The 11,548-nt window shown below is 57.4% G+C and overlaps 1 protein-coding gene across 1 annotated transcript; it reads left to right on the plus strand.

The window, feature by feature from the left end:
* Positions 1-639: 639 nt before the first annotated feature.
* On the plus strand, positions 640-2,424 carry LOC127464239 (translation initiation factor IF-2-like; the record flags this gene model as incomplete). Its single annotated transcript, XM_051774476.1, has 2 exons — positions 640-1,340; positions 2,198-2,424. Coding segments are annotated over 2 exons (811 nt in total), but the record flags the coding sequence as incomplete, so codon positions are not given.
* Between the last annotated feature and the right edge of the window lie 9,124 nt (positions 2,425-11,548).

Here is an 11,548-nt window from a genome sequence, read left to right on the forward strand (position 1 = left end):
CCCGTACCCCCCCCTCCTCCAGGGAGGGAGTCCCGGGGTGGGAGGGATCAGTGGGAGGAGTTCCCCCTCTGGCCCCTCCCACCCGGGGACCCCACTCCTCCGGAGGAGGGCCCCCTGACCCCCGCCCCTGCCCCCGCCCTCCTCCCCCTTCCCCGAGTCCCCTCCTTGGAGGGGAGCCCCCCCGACCGCCCCCCGGGGCGGGGAGTCCCGGGGTGGGAGGGGCCAGAGGGGGGAACTCGCCCCACCGCCCCTCCCACCCCGGGAGGGGTCCCCGCCCCCGATCGCCCCCCGGGGGGGGGGAGTCCCGAGGTGGGAGGGAGCAGCGGGAGGAATTCCCCCCTCTGGCCCCTCCCACCCGGGGACCCCACTCCTCCGGAGGGGATCCCCCCGCCCCTCTCCCCGAGCCCCCCCGGCCCCCACCCTTCCCCCCCTCCTCCGGAGGGGACCCTCATCCCCTGCCCCCCCGCCTCCCCCTCGTCCCCCCGCCCGCGGAGCCCCCCGTGTGATGTCGGGACGGGCCGGAGCCCCGGCGGTGTCGGGCGGTGCTTGGGAACTGCAGGGGGGACCCGCCGAGCGGGCCCGGCCCCGTGGGGGGGATCCAGGGGGGCGCCGGCTCCGGCCCTCGCGGCTTTATTAAAGCGGCGCCCCCAAGCCCGCGGCTGCGGGGACACGGCCCGGGGGACAGGGGGGCGGACGGGACGGGCGGGGGGCAAGGACGGAGCGGGGGTGCGGGCAGGTCGGGCTGTGCAGCGGAGCAGCGAGGGGGGAGCAGGGGCAGGCAGGGGGGGCCGGGGGCAGGGGGGGGCCGGGCTGTGCAGGAGGGCAGCGACAGCGGCCGGGGAGAGGCGGCGTGCGGGGAGCGGGTGGAGGGTGGGGAGGAAGGGAGGGGACGGAAAAAAGGGAGAAAAGTAAAAGAAAAGTAAAAACGAAAGCGAAGCAAAAGAGCCGCGGCAGCGAGAGGCTCCCGCGGCGATGCCGCCTCCCCGCGCACCGCCCGAGCAAATGGCGGCGGGGGCGAGTTCCGGCGCTTAAATACCCCCGCCCCGACCCGCCCCCTGCCCGTCCCCGCCCCGCGCACCTGGACGGGCCCCGCCTCGCACACCTGTGCGGGCCCCGCTCCGCCCCGGCCCCGCCCCGGCCCCGCCCCGGCCCCGCCCCGGCCCCGCCCCGGCCGCGCCGTTCAAAGCCGGCAGAGCCGCGCTCGTCCCGAGCTTGTGCAGGAAGCTCGTACCGGGATGCTGCGGGAGCGATCGGCGCGTCGGAGGACCGAGGCTGGCGAGGGAGCTCGGCAGGAGGAGCGGGACAAGGATCCGGACCGGGACCGCGACCGGAGGAGCGAGGTTGGCTTGGGGCTGGGATGGGGCTCGGCACCCGGACGGGGACCAGGATCGGTGCCGGGCTCATCCCAGCCCGGCCTCGCCGCCTGTGCCCCCGGCAACGCGGGCGGGAAGAGCCGCTCCGGGGCGGGCGCTGGGGCCGAGCGCGGCGGGGCCGCTCGGGCCGGGGCTCTGCCGGGACCCGGTCGGGGGAGAACGGCGGCGCTTTCGTCGTGCAGACGCGGAGCCGGGGCTGGGACCGGCCGGGGCGCGGGGACACGCCGGGCCGACCCCGAGACCCTCGAGAAGGGGTGCCGCCCGCACCCCCAGCGGGATCGGAACTACCCCCGCTCGGGCACCCCCGAGGCCACCGCACCCGCTCCCGGGGAGAACATCGCCCGCCTCCCCCTTCCCCGCGGCCGCGGGGGTTCCCGCCCGCAGGGCCCCCCGGGAACGAGGGCTCTGGGTCCCGCTGGGGCTCCGGCCACGGGCCCGCTCCGGCCGCGGGGAGCCGGGGGTTTGCCGGGGCAGGGAAGAACTAGGGCAGCCCTTTCTCCGTTCCTCCCGTGCTCCGGGCCCCCGAGCAGAGCTGCCCGTCTGTCCCCGTGTCCCTGTGTCTGTCCTCAGGCGGCCCCAGGAGCTGGCACTGACCGTGCCGCGGGTCGGGCACAGGCTGCTCCCAGCTCTGCCTGCGGAACTTGGGCAATTACCCACAGCAGTTCTTTGCCCTGCCATCCATAAGGCGCAGGTCATCTGACACCTGCCAGGTGAGACCTGAGGCTCTCCTTCCTCTCCCCTGTTTCCTCGGCAACTCGCTCCCTCCCGGGCCAAACCCTCTGGTTTTTTAAAATCCCGTTGAAACATTTCCTCTTTATTTGCAGACGAGGAAGGCCCTGCCTGGGAGGGAAAAAGCTACAAGGGAGGAAACCAAGAAATGTCCAACCGGACGGTGCTGCGCGAGTCAAAAGAGGGAAGGACCACAGGGAAATAGAGTCAGGAAATGCGCTTTTATTCAATCTCGGCAGGAGCCCTTCGCAGCCCCGGGCCGGAGGGAGCGCGGCCGGCTGGGCTGTGCCCGGCTGGGGACGGGCACCAATTCATCACTGCCCTGCTCAGGGTGGTTTTCCAGCCCCGTCCGGGATTTCCCCATTGACTGCAAAGGTGCTGGTACAACGTCCCTTTCCAAGGATAAAGAAGCCAAACGAGTCCGGAGGGATCCCTCGCTCCGAGGCAAAGGCGTTGCTCGAGTGTCGCCGCCTGGTCCCGCCTGCGGGGGGGCGTCTCCTCCAGGTGAGGGTTTGGATCCCAAAATGCCGGGGTGGGCTCAGGTCGGGGCCGCTTTTCGGGCCCGGAGTTGGACGGAGTCCGTGGACAGCTGGAACAGGTGGGGCAGAGCCGAGGTGCCCTGAAGGCAGGGATGTGCATCCCTTTCCTCGGGGAAAAGAACTCCCCGGGGCCGCTCCCGAGGCTCCGAAGGGACAGCGGCTTCCCGGCCGGAGAGACGTCCTCGCCCGTGCTCAGGGGCTGCCTCGCCCCGGGCCGGGAGCGCGTCCGGCCCCCGCCTTCTCCCGGGCCAACACATCCCCTGGAGCCCGGCCCGGGGCGGAGAATCGGCCCAATTCCAGGGAACTCGCTCAAGTCCCCCCGGGACACCAGCGGGGTTGGGGAAGGAGGGTTATAAACAGCAAAGCCTGTGGAATATCAACCTGTCCTTGTCCCGATCCCGCTGAGCAAACCTGGAACCGCGGCTGCTTCCTGGTTATTTCTTGATTTCTTGTTTTCCCAGTTTGACCCCTGTCACACCAATCACCTTAACACTGCCAGTCCTTAATTCTCCCTCTCTTGGGTTAAGGACTGAGCAAGTTGGACCTGTGTCTGATCAGGACATGTGCAAACCAAATACTGGGGACTGGAACACACACCTGGCACTCCTGCAGCTCTCACAGTCACATTCCAGAGCAAACAGCCAATTGCACCCTCACTGCTCATTTCTTAATCCCAATCCCACACTTGTTTGGCACTTGGAGCACCACTTTTAGAACCCAATTACAGCCCATTAGAGAGCTCCCTGTCTAGCAGGGACAGGGACCCCTGGGATACTCTCAGCAATGCCTGAATCCATGGCAGGGACCTTGCTTTGAGCTCCCCAGGGCCGGGCACCCCGAGGATCTCCCCGAATAATCCTTTCGGTGCGCGCTGGAGTCCTCGGGGTGCCCCAACCCGGGGGGCACCAACAGCACTGTCCCTCCAGGGGCCAATTTGGTCCCAAAATGCAGGGGGATCTTGCCTGTGTCCCAGACTGGTCCGGGGATCTGAGGCCCTTCCCGAGAAAATCTCGGTGCCGGCGTGAAGGGCCAGAGATCCCTTGGAGCCACGGGAGAGCAGGCACAGAGTCCCTCCTGGGGGGCAATTTGCCTGCCTGAAATCAGCTCTTCAAAGAAACCTGTAAGACTCAGCTGGTGAGTTTTAGAAGCCAGGCATTCCTACACACTAAGGTACGTTAAGAGCTTACTGACTGAAAATACATAAGGGTTTTATCATTGACATCTGAACTTTCACAGACAACTCCTTTCCCCTTTCAGTACAAAATTATTTTCATAGTATCATTTAATAAGAAGTGCCCAGGAACCCCAGACCGTGCTTTCCAAAACAGAAAATAAACAGAGGGAAGGACAAGTGTAACACACTCCAGAACAGACCCGACTTTAGTTTTACTCATTGTGTTCAAATACAGCATAATAAAACTCCAGCAGGAGTGCTGGCACATTCCCAATGGTATCTTGCAAGTCCATCCTACAGCAGCAGTAGGCAAGTTGGAGTCATACAAGTCCCTTGTTCCTGCAGATGCCTGGGGATCCTCTCCATCCGCCTCGTGCTCTCCCAACAGCAGAAAGGGTGACCTCAGGGACACGGTGGCACTCGACATCCTGCTGAGAGAGCAAGGAAACCTTTTTTTGCTAGAGAGCACAGCAACCCCCCCTGTCCTTGCAAACTGCCTCCTTGCAAAAGAGGAACCAGGTCTCCTGGACATTTCTCCAACACTCAAGGTCTTTTGAAGCTGCTCTCGTGGCACCAAACCTGCTCGGGGTCTCTCCCAGCTGTTGGCTCTCCTTGGAGTTAACAGGCACACACTCCATTCCATCCTCCCCCAGCCAAACCCAATTCTCACGGGCAGGACGGGCCCTGCCCTTCCCTGTCCAAGTTCCCAGCTCGGCCCAGCCGTGGGGACAGAGCAGCTTCCCAAGGCAGCTCCCGCCCGGCAGGAAGCACAACTCGCCACACTCCACCAGCCGCTGGGCACGGACCTGAGCTGAGCCCCAGGGAGGGCACGACTGGACAGAAAAGGAGCAAAAAGCGTTAATGCAGCACCAAGAAACTAAGTGAGACCAGTCTTTGCCTCCTAACCCTGCACGGGGAAAGCCTTTGGGATGCCGAGGCAAAGCCTGAAACACCCAGAGAGCACCGGCCCCACAGCCATGCCACGGCTCCTCCCGGGGTTACCCGGCAGGTAAGGGGCTTACCCGGGCCCCGCCGCCCAGCACAAGGCGCCCCTAAACGCCCCCGGCTGCCCCGGTGCACAAACCCAGCGGCCAAGGCGCTCTCCCCTCCGCAGCCCGGGCAGCAGCGGGGCCGCACCCTCAGCCCCCACACACAACCGCCCCCACCTGCCCCGCCGGCCCTTTATACCGCGGGCCGGCAGCGCTGCCCAATCAGCACTCGAGCGCCTCCGCCCAATCCCAGCCCGCCTGGCCCTGCGGCCCCGCCCCGCCCGCTCAGCCCGGCCCCGCCCCTCGGCGCGGCCCCGCCCCCCGTTCCCTCCGCGCGGCTCCCGCCGCAGCCCCGGCGGGCGCTGCTGGGGCCGGGGAAGGGCGGGTGGGAGCTCCGCGGTCACGGCCCGGCCGGGAGCTCTCCCGGGACAAGGGGAGCGGGGCCTGCGGGGACAGCGGCCTTCTTGGGGGCGGGCCGGGCGGGCCGGGGGCCGGGGCTGGCGCGGGCCGGGGGGCGGGCCTGGGCGGGTCGAGGGGCGGGGCCGGGCGGGCCGGGGGGCGGGCCTGGGCGGGCCGAGGGGCGGGGCCGGGCGGGCCGGGGGGCGGGGCCGGGCGGGCCGAGGGGCGGCTCGGGCGGACCGGGGGGCGGGCCTGGGCGGGCCGAGGGGCGGGGCCGGCGCGATCCCGCGGCGCTTCGCTCTGGGCTCCGGGGCTGTTCCGGGCTGGTTTTGGGTGCGGGTTTTGGGGCACTGCGCACACCCTGCCCTGGTCACAGCCCCGCCCCAGCTCGCTGCACTCCCCGCACCCCTCGCTCAGCTCCGCGGGGATTTGTGCCTCCTCTGAAGGTGGCAAATGTCTGCAAAGCCAGTGGCGAAGCCACAGAGCTGCAGCCCCCGGGCCCCGCCGCGGCTTCCCCGCCCTCCCCCGGCCCCTCCCGCCCGTCCCGCCCCGCAGCGCCGCTCCCGCTGCCGCCCTCGAGCCCAAGGAACGAACCCCGTGCCCCCAGCACAGGCCGGTCCCTCCCCGGCAGCCTCGGCAGCGCCGGGAGCGGCCGCAGCCCCCGCTGGTCCTGCTCGGGCACCGCCCCTCGCCCCCAGTTCGAACCCCAGAGAGCCAAGATTTAATCCCAGCGCCGCAAGATCCCGCACCGCCCGCCTTCGCTCTCGCACTGCGCGCGCCTCGCCCGCTTCTCCGGGGCCCTCCCTCACATTTCGCCGCTCCCCCTCCGCTGCCTTTTCGGCTCCCTGGGGTTCCCCCGCCCACCTTTTGGGGTCCCCTTCGCACACTTTAGGGGGGACCCCCAAGTGACGGGGCGGAGGGCGGGACGCGGAGTAAACCCTGGGGTGCCCAAGAAGAGTTGTATTTCTCTTTCATTTCACTTGTTATTTTATTGCCTTTTTAGTTTGCTCGCTTTTATTTTTTTCTTTAATGTTCTTTTGTATTTTTCTATTTCCTTCTTTATTTCCTTAATTTTTTATTCTCTTTATTTTTCATTTTCTTTTCTTTCTCGTTTGGTTTTTATTTTTTTAGTTCTTAGTCCTCCAGAGAGGAAGAAAGAACACTGCAGCTCCTCTGGGCCACAGAAAGGCTCCCCTGCCCTTCCCTTAAACACAACGCCTGCCAGGAGGGCCCCGCAAGCCCGCTCCGCTCCTGCCAGGCACCGGGGCTCACCCCCAGGGGGGCTTTGCCAGCACCCAGTGCAAATTCAAATTACAGCCTGGGCAGGAAATTCAAAGTACAGGCCGGCAGGACCGCTCCTGGCCAAGGCCACCGGTCCGTGCAAGTCAGACCAGCGACCACCCGGGGCTGGGGACTTCGGGGGCACGCTTCCAGCTTTTATTCTCCAGAGACTCCAGTTCTTCCTGGCACCCCTTGCTTCAGTCTTCGCCTGCTGGAAGAGATCACACAGTCTTTTTGGGGGGCAGATTGCCAAAGCCCGGCCGGTCCATTCTCACGAGGAAAGAAAAACTGACACAAATCTCCCCAAAAAAACGACCAGAAACTGACACAAATATCCCCCAAAAATTGGCCAGAAACTCACCCAGATCTCCCCAAAAAATGGCCAGAAACTGACAAAAATCTCCCTAAAAAATGACCCAAAACTGACAAAAATCTCCCCCAAAAATTGGCCAGAAACTCACCCAGATCTCCGCAAAAAATGGCCAGAAAGTGACAAAAATCTCCCTAAAAAATGACCCAAAACTGACCAAAATCTCCCCCAAAAATGGCCAGAAACTGACACAAATCTCCCCAAAAAAATGACCAGAAACTGACAAAAATCTCCCTAAAAAATGACCAGAAACTCACCCAAATCTCCCCAAAAAAATGGCCAGAAACTGAACCCAAATCTCCCCCAAAAAATGACCCAAAACTCACCCAAAACTCCCCAGAAAAACGGCCAGAAACTTACACAAATCTCCCCAAACAAATGGCCAGAAACTCACCCAAATCTCCCCAAAAAATGGCCAGAAACTCTCCCAAATCTCCACAAAAAATGGCCAGAAATTGAAACAAATCTCCCTAAAAAATGGCCAGAAACTGAGAGAAATCTCCCCAAAAAATGGCCAAAACCTGACACAAATCTCCCTAAAAAATGACCCAAAACTGGCACAAATCTCCCCCCCAAAAAAATGTCCAGAAACTCACCCAAATTTCCCCAAAAAAATGGCCAGAAACTCTCCCAAATATCCCCAAAAAATGACCCAAAACTCACCCAAATCTCCCCAAAAACATGGTCAGAAACTCACCCAAATCTCCTCAAAAAAATAGCCAGAAACTCACCCAAATCTCCCCAAAAACATGGCCAGAAACTCACCCAAATCTCCCCAAAAAAATGGTCAGAAACTCACCCAAATCTCCCCCCAAAAATGGTCAGAAACTCACCCAAATCTCCCCAAAAACATGGACAGAAACTCACCAAAATCTCCCCCAAAAAAACAGTCAGAAACTCAACCAAATCTCCCCCCAAAAATGGTCAGAAACTCACCCAAATCTCCCCAAAAACATGGACAGAAACACACCAAAACCTCTCCAAAAACATGGCCAGAAACTCACCAAAATCTCCCCAAAAACATGGTCAGAAACTCACCCAAATCTCCCCAAAAACACGGCCAGAATCTCACCCAAATGTCCCCAAAAAATGGCCAGAAACTCACCCAAATCTCCCCAAAAAAATGGTCAGAAACTCACCCAAATCTCCCCCCCAAAAATGGTCAGAAACTCACCCAAATCTCCCCCCAAAAATGGTCAGAAACTCACCCAAATCTCCCCAAAAATATAGCCAGAAACTCACCCAAATCTCCCCCCAAAAAATAGCCAGAAACTCACCCAAATCTCCCCCAAAAATATAGCCAGAAACTCACCCAAATCTCCCCCCAAAAATGGCCAGAAACTCACCCAAATACCCCCCCAAAAATGGCCAGAAACTCACCCAAATCTCCCCAAAAACATGGCCAGAAACTCACCCAAATCTCCCCAAAAAAATGGCCAGAAACTCACCCAAATCTCCACAAAAACATGGCCAGAAACTCACCAAAATCTCCCCAAAAAAATGGCCAGAAACTCACCCAAATCTCCCCAAAAACATGGCCAGAAACTCACCCAAATCTCCCCCCAAAAATGTCCAGAAACTCACCCAAATTTCCCCAAAAAAATGGCCAGAAACTCTCCCAAATATCCCCAAAAAATGACCCAAAACTCACCCAAATCTCCCCAAAAACATGGTCAGAAACTCACCCAAATCTCCTCAAAAAAATAGCCAGAAACTCACCCAAATCTCCCCAAAAACATGGCCAGAAACTCACCCAAATCTCCCCAAAAAAATGGTCAGAAACTCACCCAAATCTCCCCCCAAAAATGGTCAGAAACTCACCCAAATCTCCCCAAAAACATGGCCAGAAACTCACCCAAATCTCCCCAAAAACATGGACAGAAACTCCCCAAAATCTCCCCCAAAAAAACTGTCAGAAACTCAACCAAATCTCCCCCCAAAAATGGTCAGAAACTCACCCAAATCTCCCCAAAAACATGGCCAGAAACTCACCCAAATCTCCCAAAAACATGGTCAGAAACTCACCCAAATCTCCCCCCAAAAATGGTCAGAAACTAACCCAAATCTCCCCAAAAACATGGCCAGAAACTCACCCAAATCTCCCCCCAAAAATGGCCAGAAACTCACCCAAATCTCCCCAAAAACATGGCCAGAAACTCACCCAAATCTCCCCCCAAAAATGGCCAGAAACTCACCAAAATCTCCCCAAAAACATGGCCAGAAACTCACCAAAATCTCCCCAAAAACATAATCAGAAACTCACCCAAATCTCCCCAAAAACATAATCAGAAACTCACCCAAATCTCCCCAAAAACATGGCCAGAAAGTCACCCAAATCTCCCCCCCAAAAAATGGCCAGAAACTCACCCAAATCTCCCCAAAAAAATGGCCAAAAACTCACCCAAATCTCCCCAAAAATATAGCCAGAAACTCACCCAAATCTCCCCAAAAACATGGCCAGAAACTCACCCAAATCTCCCCAAAAACATGGCCAGAAACTCACCCAAATCTCCCCCCAAAAATGGCCAGAAACTCACCCAAATCTCCCCAAAAACATGGCCAGAAACTCACCCAAATCTCCCCAAAAACATGGCCAGAAACTCACCCAAATCTCCCCAAAAACATGGCCAGAAACTCACCCAAATCTCCCCAAAAAATGGCCAGAAACTCACCAAAATCTCCCCAAAAACATGGCCAGAAACTCACCAAAACTACCCCCAAAAACATGGCCAGAAACTCACCCAAATCTCCCCAAAAACATGGCCAGAAACTCACCCAAATCTCCCCAAAAACAAGGCCAGAAACTCACCCAAATCTCCCCAAAAACATGGACAGAAACTCACCAAATTCTCCCCAAAAACATGGACTGAAACTCACCCAAATCTCCCCAAAAACATGGTCAGAAACTCACTCCAATCTCCCCAAAAACATGGTCAGAAACTCACCCAAATCTCCCCCCAAAAATGGCCAAAAAATCACTCAAATCTCCCCAAAAACATGGACAGAAACTCACCAAAATCTCCCCAAAAAAATACCCAGAAACACACCCAAATTTCCCCAAAAAAATGGTCAGAAACTCACCCAAATCTCCCCCCAAAAATGGTCAGAAACTCACCCAAATCTCCCCCAAAAATATAGCCAGAAACTCACCCAAATCTCCCCAAAAAAAAGGTCAGAAACTCACCCAAATCTCCCCAAAAAATGGCCAGAAACTCACCCAAATCTCCCCTCAAAAATGGCCAGAAACTCACTCAAATCTCGCCAAAAAATGACCCAAAACTCACGAAAATCTCCCCAAAAACATGGTCAGAAACTCACCCAAATAACCTCAAAAAAAATGGTGAGAAACTCAACCAAATCTCCCCAAAAATATAGCCAGAAACTCACCCAAATCTCCCCAAAAACATGGCCAGAAACTCACCCAAATCTCCCCAAAAAAATGGCCAGAAACTCACCCAAATCTCCACAAAAACATGGCCAGAAACTCACCAAAATCTCCCCAAAAAAATGGCCAGAAACTCACCCAAATCTCCCCAAAAACATGGCCAGAAACTCACCCAAATCTCCCCCCAAAAATGGCCAGAAACTCACCCAAATCTCCCCAAAAACATGGCCAGAAACTCACCCAAATCTCCCCCCAAAAATGGCCAGAAACTCACCCAAATCTCCCCAAAAACATGGACAGAAACTCACCAAAATCTCCCCCAAAAAAACAGTCAGAAACTCAACCAAATCTCCCCCCAAAAATGGTCAGAAACTCACCCAAATCTCCCCAAAAACATGGACAGAAACACACCAAAACCTCTGCAAAAACATGGCCAGAAACTCACCAAAATCTCCCCAAAAACATGGTCAGAAACTCACCCAAATCTCCCCAAAAACACGGCCAGAATCTCACCCAAATGTCCCCAAAAAATGGCCAGAAACTCACCCAAATCTCCCCAAAAAAATGGTCAGAAACTCACCCAAATCTCCCCCCCAAAAATGGTCAGAAACTCACCCAAATCTCCCCCCAAAAATGGTCAGAAACTCACCCAAATCTCCCCAAAAATATAGCCAGAAACTCACCCAAATCTCCCCCCAAAAAATAGCCAGAAACTCACCCAAATCTCCCCCAAAAATATAGCCAGAAACTCACCCAAATCTCCCCCCAAAAATGGCCAGAAACTCACCCAAATACCCCCCCAAAAATGGCCAGAAACTCACCCAAATCTCCCCAAAAACATGGCCAGAAACTCACCCAAATCTCCCCAAAAAAATGGCCAGAAACTCACCCAAATCTCCACAAAAACATGGCCAGAAACTCACCAAAATCTCCCCAAAAAAATGGCCAGAAACTCACCCAAATCTCCCCAAAAACATGGCCAGAAACTCACCCAAATCTCCCCCCAAAAATGTCCAGAAACTCACCCAAATTTCCCCAAAAAAATGGCCAGAAACTCTCCCAAATATCCCCAAAAAATGACCCAAAACTCACCCAAATCTCCCCAAAAACATGGTCAGAAACTCACCCAAATCTCCTCAAAAAAATAGCCAGAAACTCACCCAAATCTCCCCAAAAACATGGCCAGAAACTCACCCAAATCTCCCCAAAAAAATGGTCAGAAACTCACCCAAATCTCCCCCCAAAAATGGTCAGAAACTCACCCAAATCTCCCCAAAAACATGGCCAGAAACTCACCCAAATCTCCCCA

This window comes from Manacus candei, unplaced genomic scaffold, assembly GCF_025592945.1.
Source record: "Manacus candei isolate 608988 ecotype Guabito, Panama unplaced genomic scaffold, ASM2559294v1 h1tg000202l, whole genome shotgun sequence".
NCBI lineage: Eukaryota > Metazoa > Chordata > Aves > Passeriformes > Pipridae > Manacus > Manacus candei.